The 21,380-nt window shown below is 43.3% G+C and overlaps 1 protein-coding gene across 2 annotated transcripts in view; it reads left to right on the forward strand.

Annotated features, from left to right (window-relative positions):
- The window catches only part of atrnl1a (attractin-like 1a), a 167,267-nt gene that overhangs the window by 118,762 nt on the left and 27,125 nt on the right, over positions 1-21,380 (forward strand). For both annotated transcript variants that reach the window (XM_026309865.2, XM_026309866.2), the window contains one exon: positions 17,385-17,480. In XM_026309865.2, the coding sequence (XP_026165650.1) occupies positions 17,385-17,480 (96 nt within the window). The remainder of the gene's footprint in view (positions 1-17,384; positions 17,481-21,380) is intronic.

The raw sequence follows: 21,380 nt of genomic DNA on the forward strand, positions 1-21,380 counted from the left end.
TGTACATGGACGAGACAGCGGGAAGGAAACAGGTGGGAAGAAGGCCTAGTCAGGGCAGGTGGTAGGTAAGAAAACAGAATGAAGGAGGGAGGACGAGAGTGTATAGTCAACTTACCTGCCAAAACAAAAGGGCTTATTGTTTCTGAATCAGAGCATCAGTCAGAAACACAGAAATAAATGGCATCCAGTTCTCTGTGGCCTTACTTTCAGTAACTGTGTGGATGTGTGCATGACTGACACATCTCCAGTTCACCTGTTAGTGCTGGGCGGGACGAAGCGTCGTGATTTTTATATGTTGGTGGGCACCTCACGTTTTCTCTGCTCTGCTCTGCTTTTACCTGAGGCCTGAGCAGCTGGAAGCAACAAAACGTTTGTGTGTGTGTGTGTTGTAACTCTCATTATAATATGGGCGTGTTATAATAAGTCTCATTATAATATGTGCATGTTATAATAAGCCTCATTATAATATTTGCTTGTTACAATAAGTCTCATTATAATGTGGGCGTGTTACAATAAGTCTCATTATAATGTGGGCGTGTTACAATAAGCCTCATTATAATATGTGCGCGTTATAATACGCCTCATTATAATATGTGCGTGTTACAATAAGTCTCATTATAATGTGGGCGTGTTACAATAAGTCTCATTATAATGTGGGCATGTTACAATAAGTCTCATTATAATGTGGGCGTGTTACAATAAGCCTCATTATAATATGTGCGCGTTATAATACGCCTCATTATAATATGTGCGTGTTACAATAAGTCTCATTATAATGTGGGCGTTACAATAAGTCTCATTATAATGTGGGCGTGTTACAATAAGCCTCATTATAATATGTGCCTGTTACAATAAGTCTCATTATAATATGTGCGCGTTATAATACGCCTCATTATAATATGTGCATGTTACAATAAGTCTCATTATAATATGTGCGCGTTATAATACGCCTCATTATAATATGTGCGCGTTATAATACGCCTCATTATAATATGTGCGTGTTATAAGTTAAACGCTGTTTTTGTTTACACAGCTCTGATCTGCACAGAAATTCTGTTTGTGTCTGCCCAAATTTCTCTTTTCTGTTGTGCACCATCTGTTTCTGTTACTAATCAGAATAATAAAGACAAATAATCAAAGCTCCAGTCAGTTCTCTAAGACAAGTTATTCTTTTTTACACGTTGCCTTCTATACGAGCCTGTTTTTGCAAATAAGTTTAATTTTTGTAAATGATGACTATCTTGTTTTTGGAACGAGCTTCATTCATTTACACCTCCCATCATCGGAGCGAGTCAGGAACAGACTTTGATATGTGCCTTCCAACAATCTGGTCCCCCGCTGTCTATTCATCTCTAGTAATTTCCTCACCTCACTAAGTTCATAATTATAAGTCTGCACAGCCATTATTAGAGCTTCAAAACAAACAACAGAGCCCCTGCAGCTGAGAAGCCAGCCATGACAGCCTAAATACTGTTCTCTTTCTTTTATTAGCTGCCTTATTAACATTTTAGCCATCAGGGCTTTCAAGATCCAAGCCGCCACACAGAAATGATGAAATTTAATATCCACAAGATTATTCAAAGTAAGTTTGACATTGTTATTATTGTTATAAAACGAATGTGAAGGCTTTGATAGCACAGTGCGCTATGCAGCTTTTAAAAGTTTGATAAGGACTCGTACGAAGTAATTTCTGATTTGAATGATAGAAGATAATAAGTTAGACTAGTGACACCTGTGCTGACAAAATATGTGCTAGAATATGTGTCATCTGTTCCTTTGAAATGTTAATAATCGGTTCATCAAGGATAAGAACACACTGTTTATTTACTGCTTCATTTACTGTCGCACCTTTGCAGCAGTTTAAGTAAAAGTTAGTGCAGAGTGAGGAAGGCAAAGTGACCTTTTGGCCAAGTATGATGACGCATACTCGGAATTTGTGCTCTGCATTTAACCCATCAGAAAGTACACACACACACACACACACACACGGTGCAGTGCGGCTCCCAGGGAGCAGTTGGGGGTTCGGTGCCTTGCTCGAGGGTCTCAACTCAGTCGTGGTATTGAGGGTGGAGATAGCACTGGCTATTCACTCCGCCCCACCGACAGTTCCTGCCGGACCTGAGACTCGAACCCACAACTTTCAGGTTACAAGTCCGACTCCCTATATAGGCCCGGCTGCCCCCAGCTCTCCATAAATGTTACAGGATTTTGGAATCACTCTCACACTTTTATTGCAGTCTTCAGATTTGGAAACATTCTCGCTCTCTTTAATGGACGCTGTTAATTACAACTTCAACCTGCCAAACACAAATGAGATAAATGATGGACGTGTGAAGAGAGCAGCAGCCAACATTAGTGAAGATTAGAGTTGATTGGAAGAGGGGTGGTGGAGCTGGATGAGTCGGATCTTTTCTCCCAGGGGGCATCTGCTCATGGGCTAAAAAAACACAGACTGCTGCAGAATGGCAGGAATTAGACTAACAAACGATAACGGACTGAGACGGCACTGTAGTTGCAAAGCAGTAAAAATACTTCATTTGAATTACAAACAAGACGAGAGCGCAGTAAACAGTGAACGTACTTATTAAACCTGAAAAATAGTCACTGTCACTGCATTGAACTTACTCAGATTCTTGACTGACTCTGTGCAAACCCTGCTGGATCGGATGAAACACACACCATGTCTGACTTCACATTCCAGCTGTGACAGTGAGACCAGGTAGGAATTAAAGTCATATCAGTGGAAATAATTGACTTTCTATCAGGAAGGTTCATGAAAACACAACATTTTTTTTTCTCCTTGCACCTTTACCCAAGCAATTGCTGTTATTTGGCAGCAGGCTCCAAACCATCCCTGAGCTGCCGCTGACTTATCTGGTCAACCCTGTGTCCCAGGAGTTGGATTTCTTTATTATAGCATTGTTCAGGCAGTGTTTATGAAGAGGTAGTTGGCACACATGGCTGCCTCCGCAGTGCGTCTGTGGTGAGGACAACAAAAGTACTTTAGATTGGGTTAACATTGTGGTTAGTGTTGCATAGTGTCCTGATATTAGAAAGGTACTGCAATACCCTGCTGTTAAAAAAACATGGTTCTTTATGTGCAAGGTGCTCAGGCTTGTTTAGATTTGGCCTTTTCTCAGTTGTCACCCTCTGAATTTGCTCTTCCATTAACATAGTAGCTGTTCTGCTTATGTGACACTCACACACAGTCGGGCCACAGCTGGACCACCCAGCTCTTTACTGGAAATCTCCTCTGAGCTCACTGACTCTGCCATGGTCACCAGTCCCCCCTCCCGGCCGTTACCTAAAGCAGCTTTATACGAGCACTGGAGCGTGTGTGATTAGGTTGGTGTGTGCTTGCAGCCAGGTGTGTGTGTGTGTGTGTGTGTGTGTGTGTAGCCATTGTATATGTGCGGTGAAGGAGGGACAGTGTGGTTCCTCTCTTTGTGAGACATGTCACTATGTGCAGTGTGGCGAGACTGAAGAGGCGTGGCTTGTGACTCATGCTTGGTTATCTGTCTTGTAAGGGGCTGTGGTGGGCGGCGGGCTGTGACGGACACTTGGCTCGGCCGCCGCCCACCCCCCCACTGGGCCCAAACAGCAGGAGATGAATCTGTGGAGCTGAAGGGAGTGACTGGCCTCGGGCTCTTGTGGTCAGGATGGGAGGATGCTTCTGGAAGGATCTGACTCCACATATTCACGTGGGCTAAGGTGGCGAGGTGAGAAGGCGGGGTAAAGGCGGGATGAGGATTTGTTTTGTGTGAAAGAGGGAAACAGGAGCAGAAAGATGAAACACTGAAACTTTTACTGTGCCTTGTTTGGAAAGACGTTTTTATTAATGTCCACAAAAGATGACATTAATGAAATGGTAAAAAAATCAAATATGAATCAAAAATGAATCAAAGTTCTGTTCTAATTTGCGGAGTGGAGTAAGAGGAAAACACTACATCCAGTGTTTTATCACCTCGGATGAATTAAATTTTGATATTCATTCAGCACGTAGCTAAAATCAGTTCGTGCTTTCACCTGCTGTGCGTATATTTGGCTGTGTGCACAGAAGAGAAGAGAAAGGGACAGTGGTAAAAAGTGAGGACACGGGGAGGAAGGTGATTGCAGCTGAGAGCTGACATCTGCTCTTCTGTCTGGAGAGACACTCAGCAGCTTGTCCAGAGGACCCTCCCCTCCTGGGCCAATCAAAACCAAGAGCAAAGCCTCTTCCTAAGTCAATTGTCCAATCAGGTGGAAGGACAACTGCTCCTCATCGGCCGATTACCCACTCACGCCGAATACTTGATCTTTGTGTGTTTATTTTTTCAATCAGGGGGAAGGAGAGTTGCCCTTCTCATGTCAGCCAGGTATGACTGTGCATGTTCGGTCAGCACCAGGAAAACCTGGAGACACGAGAAGAGACTGAATAACCAGCCGGTAAAAACAGACAGCTGCATGTGTTCAGGTTAACAAGTTAAGTTCAGGGGTTTGGGGTCAGGGTTACAGATGAGGCGGTAGGAGTGATGTCTCTCAACATTTGCTAGAACAGTTTCTTGCTCAAAGAGAAGATCAGGTTATTGTTTGTGTGGCCAAGAAAAGGAAAACAGTTTTTGACTCAATAAACAATGGTGTGGTTCTCCTGGTCAGTTACACGCAGCAGTGGCTGGTGATTTTATTGCCAAGTGATCCAATAGCTGGGATTTCTTCCTCGAACAGGAAATGCCCTCCTTCATTCTGCATCAGATCAGCCTCTTTGATGTGCCAAAATAAAAACCTTTCAGAACTGAATAACATAATGTGAGAAAATGGCTTATTTTCCATGCTGGAATGGTGCAGCGTAGAAGAGGGGCTTACAACAATGGGTCGGATATTAGTTAACGTCAGGCTTTGAGTAAGATGAATGGAAGTGCATTAGTGCTGTGTTTATTAATGGTTCGGAACAAAGGAGCTGAAAGTTGTTCTGCAGCATAAAATTTGGGTTTTTATTTCCTCTCCCAGCATGGAGATCTGGTGTTCATCTTTTTCTCTGAGAGAGCCAGGACTTAAAGGGCCACTCTGTACATTTTTGATCGTATTATCCTGAGTTATTTTTGCATGTTGAGGCGTGTTGGTATTAAATAGTCCAGCAGCATATTCATGTGTACATTTATGAATCACGTGTCTGGGCTGATCATCAGTGGAAAAATAAGGCTGTTGTTCCTGTGTTCCCAAACGTTACTGACATTTTGCAGGAATCAGACGTTAATGCTTGAATTGATGCTTCAGCAGAACATGAGAGAAGAGCTGATTAGCTGAGAGTGAACATGAATAGAGATATAGATGAAAACTAGAGTGATCAAGTGACACTGATTATAATCTTTAGCTTTGCTGTTCTTTAGCTGAAGAACCGTTTCTTTTTGTAAGATAAAGTTCAGCCTCCCCCCTTTAATGTTCATTGCTCCCCATCATCGTCTCCTGATCTGCTCCCTCTCAACTTTCTCTTTGCAGACACAGTGTTTTGTCTCCATGCAACACTTTGTCGTCTGTCTCCATGTTGATCTGAGGTTCATGCAGCCTGTATCTCTATCGCCATCTCCTCCTACCCTGTCAAATGCAGAAGTTCAGCTGTTCTCGTAGAAGAATTTTTTCTGTTTCAAGTCTGTGTCATGTGGAATGAGCTGCCTTATCACGCCGTGAATCTGTCATCTTCCCTCTCTGCTTTCCTTTACTCTGCCTTTGCCAGCTGCTGTGGCTCACAACAATCCAGCCTGAGAGCCCTTACCTCCGTTTGACTCGTGGATCAGTGAGCAGTCTGTGCTTTGTTCCAGAGGCTTTCACTCTGGCACTTTACCGTTAGATGCCACTCTGAATGCTGTGCGCCTTCTCTGTCCTCAGCCGTTCAAAAGCTACTTCCCGTCTTTTCATGTTGTTTTTCGGCACCTCACGGTGTCACGGCGGCGCTCGTCACTCTCGATAAACCCAGTGGCCTCCAAGTTAGCAGACAGCATGAATCTGTGTGTTTGCAGGTTTCAGCTGAAGATTCCCTCAGGTGCTCAGCGACTTGGATGGTTATGTATTTTTACTTATAGAGGATTTTAGGGGGACGTGACTTTTGGCCTGTGATCTGTGTGTATGACCTTTTTCCACTGTTTGCGTATCCACACCCAGTGAGAAAGTGCAGGAGGGATTTTTCTGATTTGAGTTAGATATTTTTAGAGGTAAAAGTGTATATTTTATATAAAGGGAGATTAGAGAAAAATATGGAAAGTAATTGGTTTAAGTAGAAATGTGTTTTGGCTTCTCTCACCTCCCCTCAATTATCCCAAGCTCTCAGATTTTCCCTGCATTATTTTCCACCCCCATGTTGGAAACCATGAGGTTTGGAGGTTTGGAAAAACAGAACTATATTTAATAAATGCTTTAAATAACACACACATTTGTATATATTTTTAGATAAACTGAATTTTGATGTTTTAAGATGAAAGCCCTAAAGTTTTAGTAGCCAGTTTACACACTGTGCATCACAAATCACACTCCTCAAATCTGAACATACGGGCATGATACATGTCGTTCAACCGAAAGTTACTGACACTTCCCAAAAATATTTCTGTCTCCATATTGGTAACAGAATTAGACTTTCTGATGTTGTGTTCAGACTCAACAGTGAGAATCAAGACACGGTGACTTTGCTCTTTGAGGTAAAGATCAAGAGATTTATAAAGTAAAACTGAGCAGTAAGAAAGTGAACAAACACCACGGTTTGACACAAACATTACACAAGTTTTATGAGCTGCTAAACCAGGAAGGTTGGAAATCTATCTAATCACGGTTTAATTCACCATCCATTGTTTTGGGAAGCAGAGCGAATCAATAATTTTGTGATTGTAATAACCCTGAGGGAGGAAGATAAGAATCTGCTCAGTTAATGTGCTGCTACTCACAGCTGCAGGACAACAAATTAGAACCACATGCACTTCACACACTGCTGCACACACACACACACACACACACACACACACACACACACAACATACACTGCTGAAGTTGAACGTAAAGCAAGTGTCTCACCATCAACCTTCATTTCACCTGGAAAGATCATTAGGAAAGCTGTCAAGCAAACAAACAATATAAACAAATATTTACAACACTAAGATTATTAGAAAGAATTTAAAATGCATTTAAAATGAAGAGAAATAAAAAGCATTTACCTTAAACAGAAGAATTTAGTGGCTGGATGTATAAAATATAATTATTCACCAAAGAAACGACCATAATTTAGACGACAAAATACTTTGGGTGGACCCTGAGACCTGACTGAGGTGGTCTGTGATGCTCCGTGAGAAATTAGACATTTTACTTCCACTGCTAAACGTAGAGTGAGAAATGATGGTACTGTTGAACTCTTCTCTTCCATGATCTGTTTGTTTACATTAAATCTATATGCTGCCGTTAGTATGTGGACACGCCTGCATGTTTGTTTATGGGCTTCTGGTTTTGGGGCTATAGTTCAGATCAGACCGCAAATCCTCTGTTTGGTGCAGAACTTTTCCTCAAACGGAACCAAAGACTTTTGGATGAACCGGAGCTCCGGAGTCCCAACATCCGACTGAAAGAGCTGGTGATGTTTTTGGCTTGGAAAGAGACGTTCAGCTGCCACCTTGAAGAGCAGTATTTTACCAGATGTGCAGACCCACAGAACGAATTCATTGCAAACCAATAAATAAATGTGTAATACCAAACAAAACACTGTGTATATAGACACATAAGAACCTGTAGTGTCTACTTGTTTTGATCGCACAACATTTTGAGCACACACTGTTGTATACACACACACCCACACAGATGCATGATCAGCTCTTGTTGCATTGGTCTGATGGGGCTGAATCTCTAATGCCTCTATCCTGTATACTTAAGCTGTATGGCAATCTGCAATAGTGCTGTGCTGGCTTGTTTATTGGCAAAACTGTTGGCTTCTCTCACTCTGCTCTCGAATCCCCCCCTTCTCTCTCTCTCTCTCTTTCTCCTGCACTATAGTTCTGCCTCCCTCCGTCTCTCAGAATATTTGTTTATCCCAACTTTATTGACCTCTCCCTCGCTGCCAGCTTTCCCTCTTGGACGCCCATAGCTCAGCCAGAGATGCCACTGGACTTTCATTTCCACAGCTGGCATGGTGCATTGAGATGTGACCCAACAGGATCAGCTCTGTCCGAATTGGTCAGCCTGACACGCACACACACACGCACGCACACACACACACACACACACACACACACAGCTTTACGTTGGCGGGCTCGAGATAGTTATTGATCAGGGATTGATTGACCGGCTCCTTGTTAAAAAGGTCTAGAGATGAGGCCTGCAGGCTGGCTGGTAAAGTTGCTGACTCCCCCCATCCTGCACAGACACAGTGTTAGTTTACATGCACACACATACACACTCACTCAGCTGATGAGTTGTATATATTGGCGAGCTGAGGCCATTGTTAATGAGATGGGAGCCTGTTGTGTTGAGTAGTGCTGGGCTCTGCAGCTTTATGCCCAGGTTTCACTGGCACTGAGAGGGAAGGATGGAGGGATGGACTTTTAGAAGGAGAGAAAGACGGATGGTGCTTGATAAACAAAAATCTGATGTATGTCTATAAGCACTGGTTTAAAGAACAGGGATACATAACATGCTGGTTTATGTTGCCATCGTTTGTCCTCAAGGTAGAATCATCAGGAGAGTTTGTCCTTGTTAAGGTGGAAAAAATCACATTTGACAGTGAATTAAGCCCCGAATGATTAAACATCTCCTCACATTACTACATTATGAAGATGTAATGAACTCATTAAGAAAAGGTTTATCTCTGTGTTTGTCATCTGACTAGCACCCAATCAGAGCTATTCCCCGTGACCCCAGGGGTCGACAACCCCGGCCCACCTATCCCGGCCGGGGTCGCTTCCTCGACGCAGTCTTAATTGGACAGGGGGCAGGAAGTGGCAGTCAGCTGGCGCATCAGCTGTGGAGTGTAACTGGTGAATAAGACAGGTGCCAGCCAGCCAAGCACAGAGGTCAGAGATAACGATTATGGGCGGCCTTGCTGGTACAGGTGGGAATTGATGAATGTTAATGTGATATTTGATTAGTTTTTTAAAGGAGAGGGGTTGCGATCAGAAGGTACCATAAACACCCCACACACACACACACACACACACACACACGTACACACACACACACACACGTACACACACACGTATACCCAGCATTTGCCATGTACATAAACACAAGCACAATTACACACACATGCAATCAGCCACACACACACACACTGGAGCCCCTCGAGGGGCCGGGTAGACAGATGGGAGGCTGATGCTAATGGGACACATGGCTAAATGGACTAAATGGACGGGATAAACACTGTTCCCGAGGAAACCAAAGGGTGTGTGTGTGTGTGTGTGTGTGTGAGGGGCAACAAAAAGGGAAGGCACTGTCTGTGGACTGTATGTTGTACGTCTGTGTGACTGGGGTCTGGCACCATTTCAGGCCAATGTGTCTGTTGTTGATCGTGTGCGTGTGTGTGTGTGTGTGTGTGTGGTGTGTGTGTGCGTGTGTGTGTGTGTGTGTGTGTGTGAGAGAGAGGAGCTGTGGTCAAAGGGATGTACGGTTGTTTAAATCTTGTAAATCAGCCTGTCAAGGCGATAAGAAGAGCCACCTACAGTTTTCTTCTCTGGCAGACATGTTTGTATACACACGCCTCCACAACCAAGAACTAATCTCAGGAAAAAGTTGCGTATTCAAATATAACTTCATATAACTAAAACGTATGTACCTTTTATTTAACCAGGGACGTTTTTACCAATTAAAGTAAATGTTGACATTTCAAAGTCAGACTTTAATACAGTCTAATCCAAGTCCTGCAAAAAATCCTCCTGTTCGTCCACCTGTGAGGTTTGTGCTGCTGAACCTTTCTGGTCTTGGCTGTAGATGTTAGACTGAAACACTTTCGTGGGAACCAGAAGAACTCAGTTTTTGGTACACACACACACACACACACACCATCGTGTTTGGATTTTGAAACTTGGGAGTGTAACTTGAGAGTTCAATGTGCCAGGTACAGCAGATTAACTCCAGCTGCTGGACGTTTATCAGCCGTGTACAGAAATGGGAAGGAGACGCACGGCCCGGTCATCCTCAGCTGTCTCTCCGTCTCTGTCAGTGTGTGTGTTGGCCTGTGGAGAATGGGGATGGATGGTGTCTGTCTGAGGAGGCCAATGATGAGGGATAATGTGATTGGATCTAATGGATGACCCCTGAGTGCGACCCACTTCTCTTTCCTTCAGGCACCCTCTCTCTCTCTCTCTGTCTCCCTCTATCTTTAAGTCTCTCCCTGTGTACGTCAGTGGGTGTCAGTGATTTAGTGGAGCAGGTCACCACAGTGTTTAACACGGCGGCCGCAGACAAATGGACACAGAGTGAATGAGAGAAGTTTCATCAGCCCGTATTTTCTGTCAGTAAAGCTTTAGAAACCAACACCACCTTCATCTGTTTGGAGCTTTAATCTGTTTAAAGTCACACAAATTGTTCAGATTTAGATAAATCCACCAGATGTTTTGCACATTTACAATTTAAAGCTCCATTTTTCAGTGACGTGTACACCAGTGTCACTTAGTTTCATTAGCTGTGATGGGCTGAAGACAGAGCCCCAGATATTTTAAACGTGTATCGTCTTTGTAAAACTGTAGTTTTATTGTGGTTCAGTCTTCTGAATGTCTAAATGTGGTAGAAAACCAATGTTCTGGTAAAAGTGGGAAGAAGAGTGTCTGCCTCAGAGGTTCAGGATCTCTTGTGAGAACATTCAGGCTATCACACAGTTCACAGCTCTGTCTCTTACAAACGTGGATGATTTCAGCTATTTTTGTTCTACTTCATCTGGAAGATTTGTCTCTCTCCTCCGGTTTTGTCTTCGTAGTGTAATTGCCAGGCAGTTTGCTGTGAATGAGACTTAGTTCAGGACTAATACAGAAGATTGTCTGCCTTGTTCTGAATAGGAGCTACAAGCCACATGATCTGTGAGCCTTTTCTGCCTCCCCTTGTCTTGCCGGCCCTCTCTAATTAGCTCTCCAAATCAATGTGGATTTATTTTACCGCCATGCCAGAACGTGTTGGAGACGTCCTGCTGCGATCAGATGGTTCGGCTCGCTCAGGCTGTAGTGGTAACATCTCACCTCCATGTGCTGTGAAACTGTTCTCTAGGGAAAGGTTTCAATTAGTTTCTGGGCCAGACTCTGAAGTTCACACATCTTGACCTTTTGAGTTGTCCATGCATCTCTCTCTTCAACAATGACTCCCCTTGTCCTAACGTTAATAACCCAGCTCTCAGAAAGTCCTGCAGCACATAAGCACCTCTCCAATCACTTAACTCTGACTTGCTAAAACCTTAAAGGGACCATGGCTTTAAAAGTTTCTGCCCATTATCTTTATTATTATTATTATTATTATTTGGGTTTTATTACTGCTTATTGTTATTGAGGTAGTGCAGGTTATATTTTTGAAATCATTTGTACTTAAACTACATTTTGCTCCATAATATTATAACACTGACAATCACCAAAGCACCCTTGGGTTTCACTTCTTTTGACTTGACTCTTGCTCTGGTTTCAAGAGAACGCCAGTTGATTTTCAGACTGCACAGAATGAATGGAAACAAATGGTTGGAGGAACAATTCAGTTCAGAGAAAGGTCTGCAGCAACTCCATGATTTATGCTCGGGAGGTTAGAGGTTCTTTGCATCGCTGGAGGACAGCGGCTGTGTAATCTGCTTCGGTTCACGGAAAATACAGTGGAGTCCACTGCTGACCAGAGTAATAAGAATCAAAGCATCGGGACGTCCATACAGATTTGTCAAACCAAGCTCTTGCAGCATAATGCACTGACTCTTGATGAACGATCAGTATGTTCCACACAATCACCATTTTGACAATGAATTTGTTTGGCCAGAGCCTTGCACTTTCAGTATCAGAACCTCTGTGAGTGATTGGGGTGAGTGTGTGTGAGTGTGTGTGTGTGTGTGTGGGATCCCTAGATAATTTGCCACCCACATATCGAAATCCTTTTTATACCTTCTGATAGCTGCGAAGCTGTGCTGGTACTGGCATGTACAGGAATCGATTAGCAAATAGCAGAGAGCTGCATCGTGCTCTATCACCATTTAAGATGCTCTTCTGTTCCAGCCATGACTCTGAGGCTCCAGTGGAATCTATTAAAACTGCTGTGTGACTAAACAGGCCGACAGACTGGTGTTTGTTTGTTTAACTAGAACTACGCCCCAAAGGCCCGGTCTTAAAGCCACCGCTGAAAACGATTCTCAAGTGTTTTGTCCAGCGTTGGAGACGGTGTGGAGTGGTGGATTCTATCAGACCAGGATATCTGTGCCCTTGTTTACTCTACTAAGAGGGCCCACTCACCACATTCAGCCAGGAGACAAATGTTTTCTGGAAACTTGGCAAACATGCCGGAAATGAGATTTGTTATCGCCTCTCGATTGCAGTCTCACCAGCATACAAATTCAAGAGGCAGAGAAGTGTGTGTGTGTGTGTGTGTGTGTGTGTGTGGGGGTGTGTGTGTGTGTGTGTGTGTGTGTGTGTGGGGGTGTGTGTGTGTGTGTGTGTGTGTGTGTGTGTGGGGGGGGGGGTGTGTGTGTGTGTGTGTGTGTGTGTGTGTGTGTGTGTGAGATTCTCAGCGTGAGTCTGTCTTTCTGTGCTCACATCTGTGTGTCTACATTTGGCATATTTTCCCAGTGTTTTTATGATGTAAATCCGTGAGTGCACCCACATGTGTCCTCTGTAAAGCAGCTGTGTTGTATCAAACAATCAGACCAGTGGTGTCTCTGTGGACACTGTGCCTGGATGGGTTCATTCTTCATTCAGGAGCTAATATCATATTTTATGCCGAGAGGCGAAGCTTCAAATCCTATCTGTCTCCAGTCACAGCACTGAGCTTCAAAAGCCACATAATGAGGGAATAATTGAATACTTATCAGTATCAATCATGGTTGTATGAATACGTGTGTGTGTGTGTGTGTGTGTGTGTGTGTGTGTGTGTGTGTGTGTGTGTGTGTGTGTGTGTGTGTGTGTGTTATGAATGTACAGTAACTCACCATGTTGTTGCTCTCACACTTTGGGTTGGGTCAGTGTTCAAGGTGTGGACGTTCAGGTACATCAGGGTCCTGCTGGTTTGACTCCAGTTGTGTCAAGACTAAAACTAAGTTTTTAGATATTAACAGTTAACAGGTGAACAGAATTTTAATTACCGTCTTTCAGGATCATTAGGAACCAACTAAAGGAGACAGAGTAATGAACAGTCCCGCTAAGACGGCGTGAAGGTTCATGTCATAGTGACTTTATAACTTCCATCAGTGCTTATCTGAGAACAGTGTTAAACGCTGACACTGGCCTTAACGCTCCTTATAAAGCATCCAGTGTAACATAGTGAAAGTCTGTCCGTGCGTTTGGAAACAGTCAGTAAGAGTTATGAGTCCTGTCCAGAAATTGTTGTTTCCCTTGTATTGCTGATTAAAACATTAATCAGACCTAAACCTGCAGCCTCCTGTGGCATTGATTAAACCATCTAGTTAGGTTACAGATGGACTGGAGGAACCGAGACACTGATGTTTGCATCACATCTACAGGGGAACAGGGGCAGTGATGAGAAATGGTATGTTCACGTCAGCAAATCGTGTTGCTGTGTTTTAAATATATTATGCTATATAATAACAGGCACACATGCAATCAGCCAGTAACATGCTTTAAAACACATGAGTAACTTGCTAAGTACGCTTTGACTTAGTTTGGACTAAAGACTCCACATACAGTGGGACATATTTGTAGTGTGTGTGTATAAAAAATAAAACAATCTTCCAACCTGAAACATCCGTTTTCAGGGCTGGTGTATATTTTATGCCATAAGAAATGAAATCCATGCTGCCGTGTTATTCCTCCACTACGACATGCACCACCATGCTCCCTGTCCTCACACAGGTGCGTTGATATTGCTATAGTTGTGTCTTACAGTGCTGACGTGGACGTTAATTGCAGCCATAGTAACAGTGAGACACTGGTCATGTTGTGAAACCTGTTATTTGTGCAGGAGTGCGTCCGAAATCAGCAAACAGCACATTACACAGATATTTCCAATCCATCTAGCAGGACTGGCAATTTGAGCTTGCAGGTGCTAGTTTGGTTGAGCTGCGTTCTGTGAGACGTAATTTACCATGTGATTGGCGTCATTGTTGCTGCACTCTCATTTTGGATGGATGGATGGATGGATGGATGGATGTTTGGATGGATGTTTGGATGTTGTGCCTCCCCTCCAGGCTTTACAAACACATGGAGTGAAAGCATGGACAGATACAGGAAACCTTCTATCCTCTTGTGATTCTGTTTGGATTTTAGGAATTGGGGTAAAATCCTTGAAACCAGAAAACTAGACATTATTGCTCATTCTCTCAAACACATACAAACCAAGCTCTGTCTCTATGTGCCCCCTCTGTGTTATCTTGTTGGTGGTGTCTAGCGTGGCGCTGCTTGTTTACAGCACAGCACAGTTAATTAGCCGTTTTATGGCTGATTTACAGCCCGACAGGCAGACGGAGAAGATGGCCACTGCCTTGTCCTTGTTGCTCACTGAAGGACTTGTCAAAGGGGGCATTAAACACACAATACATGCATGAGCACACACACAAGTGGTCTGTTTGACCAAATGAACATGGGCGTTTGCATTTGGATGCATGTACACATTCCCAGGGGTGAACCAAAACGTGCTTATGCGAGTAGGTGTGTGTGTGTGTGTGTGTGTGTGTGTGTGCACACTCACGTATTCACTGGACTCTAAAACTTAACACTGTGCTCGATATTACTTCCACTTTTTATGTGCAAACATAATTCCACTGTCTAGACTGATTTATCAGGTTACAACACACAAATGTGACCCAGCTCACCTTGACCAGTTTGTCTAATCTACCAACACAAGTGGCTTTAGGGAAGAAAGAGCTGAGAGACCTCACATGACCCAGACTCACATGTGGCTGCATCAAAACAAAGGATAAACACAGGTTCGCTTATTTTAGCAGCAAAACTTATTGTAGTTAACACATAAGAGCCCCTGTATGTAGGCTAATCCAAAAATGAAAAACTATTACTACTTAATATTATCACGTTGTTGTTATGTTTATGACTCTTTGTTTAATTTCTTTGTTTGGCTTAAATCCTTTCTACTAAAAATGTCTGAGTAATTACCAACATAGAGAGTGTGTCCTCCCCAGAAAGACAAAAGCATCATTTGAAATGACCTTGGCCAAACAGACGTGGTGCAGTTATTAAGTTATACTGTCGTCAAACCAAGAGTTTGGACCCGACGGCCGAGTGTCCAGAGTGAAGTAGACTCCAAACCTTAATCGTACCTTAAGGGATGGGTTTATATCACACACAGGTCTGTCTGCGTTAAAAACCCACTCATGGTAGGGGGGCACCAGATCCCAAACAGGGGTCATGCACGGTGTTAAAATCAGCATGGCAGCCATAAGTGACTCTTACTGAGCTCAATATTTAAAATACCCAGTGTGCTTTGCTGCTTTGTGTTTATTTTACACTCTAATTAAAACTAAGCAAACAATAACCAGTTTATGAGAAAAATAACCAAAACACTGAGACAGTTGATCTGAAAGGTTTAACACCTACCACACACGCACACACACACGCACACACGCACACACACACACACACACACACACACACACTCATGAATGTCGCCTACATTAAGTCCTGTTTTACTGCAAATACAAACTATGTAGATAAACTGAACTGTCGACTCCCTAAAGGTCTGAAATCTTTACAGGGAATATATTAGCTCATGTGAAGCTCAGAGAACACACACACCCTCTCACCTGCACCTTTATAAATCTAAGCCGACATCAGCGGGAGGCTAACAGCAATGCTAGCAAGCACACACTGTCATCTGAGCAGTGCAAACGTTTCAGTGACAGCAAACAAGAGAAGACATCACATTAGCCAGCATGATGGCGTGCTAGCGGAGCCAGAGTGCCTGATTGTAGCTACAGGTGTAGTATTCATTCATGCTTAAAGAGTCTGACACCGGCAAGCAAGCAGCCAGCGGCACGCTAGCACAGCACCTGACAGCTAGTTAATGTCAGTGTGCTGCCTCTTAGCAACAGGAGAGGACACAGGCAGGGAGGGGCAGAGGAAACAGATATTTAGAGATGATGGTTGTTTCTTTTTCTTTTTACTTCTCCCTTCTTCTTCTTCTTTAGTCGTGCTCTGGTTGTGATTGTTGTTTCGTTTCCATCCAAACTTCCTCCCTTTGTCATCTACAGATTTTATGGAAGAATCAATGGCAGTGACCAAGGTTTAGTTTTGTTTTTGCTGCCTCACTGTGCCTCACAGTGCTCACCTGTTAAAGGTCATGTTAGTAATATCAATGAAAAATCATCCCAGGCTGTAACAAAGTTTTGGTCTTCTGTAGTGGTCACAGTCTGGAGTCCAGAGTCTCCAGAGTCCAGAGTCTCCCTCTGCCTTCCCTGCATCGGTTCTACCAATCACAGAGCAGATTTTCTGCCGAAAGAAAAACCCACATACTGATGATTAAAGCTTGGCGCATAATCGACCCAGAATGAGTTTGTTGTGCGTGAACAGGTGGGCACCCCCGAGCTCAATGTAGAAACAAAACCCCATTAACATGTTGGTAGTGAAGTGGAAAGCTCTGGGAAACAGGGCTTTTGATGGAGAGTGGAGGGTAGATGGGGGTGCAGTGGGCATGCTGTTGTTGTGCTATTAGTAATTCAGGTACAGACGCACCTACGGTGCAAACTCCTTTATGTTGTTATCGGAGGGTGTTTTTGTTCTTTATGTCAGAGTTTGGTGCTAATGTCTTTGTTTATAGACGTTCTCACTATATTTGCCAGTTTTGTATGTTCTTCATCTGTTTGGGTCTTTAGTTGAGGTGTCTGGACCTAATGCTGCTAAAGGTTTTGCTGTCTCCCTTTGTTCATCTGACATTTCTTCCATTAGTGAAGTTTGCTCGTCCTCCTCCTGCTGACTCCTTACTCCACCACCTGCCACTGCCCTTTTTAACTTCCTCACACGTTCCTGCTTTTATCTGCAAACCCACATCCCTCCTTCTCTCTCTTCATCCTCCTCTTCTCCTTCCATCCTCTCAGCTTTCCTTTCTTCCTTATTCACACATGGTTGTTGTGTGAATGGACCATTGGTTGTTGAGGTCAAATCTATGTCCCCTCCAACAGTAACTAGTCCAGGCAGTGGAGGACTGTGGTCCTTCTGTACATGAATAACGTTGTTTTACTGCGTAAATAAAAAACACTCCCTGAAAATAAAGAGTAAAAGCTGTTTTCCTGTCTCCCTCTGTAGCAGCTGATGAGAGAGCGGCAGCAGATGGCCAGTCGTCCCTTCGCTTCAGTTGCTGTTGTGCTGGAGGTGGGCGGCGACCAAGAGGAGCTGCTACAGGTCAGCAAGAAGACACAAACATGGATGCACACAGAAGTTAACACAACACGCGCAGTCATTGAGGGGAGTGTGTTCATTTGCATATCCATTCCTTCTGAAATAGAGCAACACTTGGCAAGTTTGCCACTGAGACTGCAGAAAGACACACGAAGGTTGCTGAGGCTCTCTGACCTTCTGTCACGACTGGTATTGTGGCCCTGCAGCAGGTGTGTGCGACGCTGCACCGCAGGATGCAGAAAGTGTAAACAAACAGTCAACAAGTTGCATCTCTGGGCTTTGAAAAAAGTATTAAGATTTAAAGCAGCTTAGATTCATTTAAATAGAAATCTTGCACAGTCTTGCAGGTTTTCAGAGTCACTTTGTCTAATAAGTTCTCAGATGCACATCGGGTGGGAATTGTCTTGTCAACAAACACTGTGTTATTAATGATTAAGGCAAAAAAATCAGCTGAGCTTGTAATGCTGTGAGCTGCGTATGTTCAGTGCTGTGCTGCACTCACCACGCAGGAACAAAGCAAACATACTGACACTGAGGTGAAGCACTGAACAGCGTTATGAGCCTTATGGCACACTGAGCTGTGTTTAGACAGGGATTTTTGTCTGTTTCTCTTTAGATGAATAACGTCACAGGTTTAGATTCAAAGTGAAGGGTGTTGAAATATGCACTTTTTAATACAAACGTGACGGTTTTTAAAGCCTTGTGAGACTCTGGAAACTGCATCAAGCTGATCTGCACCTCGGCTTTGTTGACAGAAAGAATGGGACATGCTCACATGGGCGAGTCGACGAGTTTCTTTTTTCGATGTCGGAGGCATCCTCAGGCTCAAGAAAACAAAATGAAAACAGGTTGGTTGATGAACATCTGCTAAGCACATGTTCATCAACGCAGCTCACCTCAGTAACATCCACAGGGAAATAATGACGTCAACAAGGTGGATGGCAGGAGAGAGACACTGGAGCTGGTTTTAATGGCCCACTTTTAACTCAGCTGTCCTTCACCCACCAGCCTTGAAGGGTCCTCCAGATGCAGAGCGGCTGTTGCGCTGTAGGTCCTGAGAGCGGCAGCTGCTCATATCAACCTCTTGTGCAAAGAGATTAGCGTCCACGTCGTACTCTCAGTGAAAGGGTAAACACCAAATCAGATGTGCCCTTCTCCTGAGGGGGGCTGGTGGACAGTTGATCCAATAGTGGTGTCACCTTTCTTCTGTAATTCCTGAGCTCAGTGACGTGCACATGCAGGGTTTAGATAAACAGAAGGTAGAGTGACTGTGGAGGGACGTTGTTCAGTGTGAGTTGATAGTTTTTAGTTTGATTGATGAGGCTTATTTTTGAGGTTTTGCTGGATCATTGTAGTTTTAAAAGCAGTGAAAGGATGAAGGTTCAAGAGGACGGAGGGAAGGTGTACGCACTGCGAGGCAGCCGACTGCACTTTGTCCTAGAGCTGCTCATTATTTTTTAGGCTGTGAATAAGAGCCGACCTGCAGTACACACAGCAGGACACACTGGGTTGAATAGGCATGTGCTGATTGGCTGTGTGTGCTTTTCATTGCAGACAGTGGTGGTTGATGTGTGAAGCAACTTGAGTCTTCAGCTTGTATTAAATATAAATATATCTATATTATCTATATTCATCACATAAGACTCATGACGCAGCTGAACGCAACATGCTAAAATGTCTGGCGCTGCCTTGACGAAATAATTTCAACATATTAACAAGCCTGATTTACCAAATGCATCATGGGAAATGAACTCTTAAACAAAGGTGACAGATGTTGCAGGAGAGTTGGTGCCTACAACAAGTGAAGCAGTCAGAGTGAAAGCCATGAGAAGAGTAAAGCTCGTTTATCAAAGCTAACAAACGTGCACAGGTTATACAGAAACACTGAAATTGTTCACCTGTAAACTTTCAACATTTTTACAACATTCAGCAAAATAAAACAGAAATGATTCTGAAAGGCTTTAATGCAAGCCACATAAAACTATATGCAGGTACTAAAAAGTAAAGTAATCTTTTAATCTTTAATCACTGTTGTAATAAGCTCCCTGTCCTCATTGATTTCATTTCTTTTTAAGTTTCTACCGTGCCGTCTGCTCACATTGGTCCACCTCCACATATCTCCTCGTGCGGTTTAAGAAGGTTATGGAGACAATGCTATGGAAGGCTATCTTCACATGATGTTTAATTAGTTTTAGCTCTGCTTTGACCAGGTTGGTCCTGGCTCAGTTCAGTTTGGTTCACGTGCCTTTGGAAACCTCAGGAGTCCTTCCCCTTATCTCTGCCTCAGCCTGGTTTCCATTTCATTCTTGAAGGTAAGAGACAATGGGGCAGAACGCTATCTTCACACTGAGGTTAATTACACAACATCTGGTTCATAGTCAAGCATGCAGCTTAGCATAATTGTGTAATGAATGAGGGAGAGGGAACATTTCCATGCTGCCCCGCTATTTTATGTTGTTGTGCTTATGCGGAGCAACAGAGTATAGTTAAACAAATAGAGTCATCATCACCCCATTTCATGCCATGTTTAGACAGCGAGCAAGGAACACAGCACCTGTTGTTTCCATACTCAGTGATTTGGTCTGCACAGACGTGGGAAGGTCAGAGATTCAGACAAAGGTATAATTGCATGGAAGGGAGTGTAGAGTTGTTGGCGATGGAGGATTAGTGCATTAGAAAGTGTTGTTCTTTTTAATTAACGTTTACATTCGTATTATTATTCTATATTTAAATTTTCCATTATCGATGTGTGTCCTGTGCACATTGTTAAAAATAAAAATAAAAGTATATACTACTATGAACAATTAACATGTTAAAATCAATAAACACGTAAAATCCTATTAATCACCTGCTCCCACAGCAGCTTCTCACCGTTTTATATTTATGACACTCATTTCATCTGCATTACTGCAGGACACTTAGCTTGAAGTTGACATAGGTGCCATGTTACGTATATCAGGAATATAAATCTCTAACAGGACCGAGAGAGTGTCAGACATCTTTAGTCTGGTTGGTTTAGAAACGTCCTGTATACATCCTGTATATATCTCTAAATTAAACTAGCTGTTGTTCTTACATTTTAAGAGTTATTTTGACGGCCTTGGTGCCGTTTGAAGCAAAAGCGTCCCAGTTTTCTATGTTTGCGCTGTAAAATGTGAAACATGACTCCTCCCCCTCTAGCGCTGTTTGCCCAGTGTTGTCAAGGCAACATTTACAATAAGGAGGGGCTGCGTTAAAGCCCACTGTTGCGTCATCTGGCACGACGTGCCATATACTGTCGTAAAGGCCTCGTCATTGGCTACAAGATGCGTCAGTCATCATTGACGAACAATGCGACTGGCTGATTCTCCTGTCAATCGAAGTTAGACTATGCCTCCTGACTGGGATTTTCTCTGAGGGTGTGAATTCTATTGGTTTTACCGTTAGTGACGCTGTGAAACGTAACAAACAGGTTTGATTGAGGCCTCATGTGATTCACAGAAGCTTGCTATGTCAAACTTTATTGAATAAACGGACAAAACAACCGTAAAACGAAGCGGATTACGGCTTTTTATGAGGAGGACGATGGATTTATGGATTTACTGTACAATATTACGTCTTTTGGACTAAAACATGGGGGCACTTTGTGCTATGGATTCTAACGAACAGAACGATATGCGGCACTCCATGTTTGACTACACATATGAACTAACGCGACAGAAAGGTAAGGAGCAGCGTATTGTACTGTATTTGTACTGTTGTTAAATATTAAGAAACTAGTCGCTGTGATTATTCAATCTTAAATTGATTTATACCGTTTGAATCGTGAGACTTTAAGCTTTTGTTAGATATAAAAATTGTTAGACTGCATTCAAATTCATCCGACGATCTTTGGTGACATATCCGGACATACAACTATCGGAT

The sequence above is a fragment of the Mastacembelus armatus genome, chromosome 15 (assembly GCF_900324485.2).
Source record: "Mastacembelus armatus chromosome 15, fMasArm1.2, whole genome shotgun sequence".
Lineage (NCBI taxonomy): Eukaryota > Metazoa > Chordata > Actinopteri > Synbranchiformes > Mastacembelidae > Mastacembelus > Mastacembelus armatus.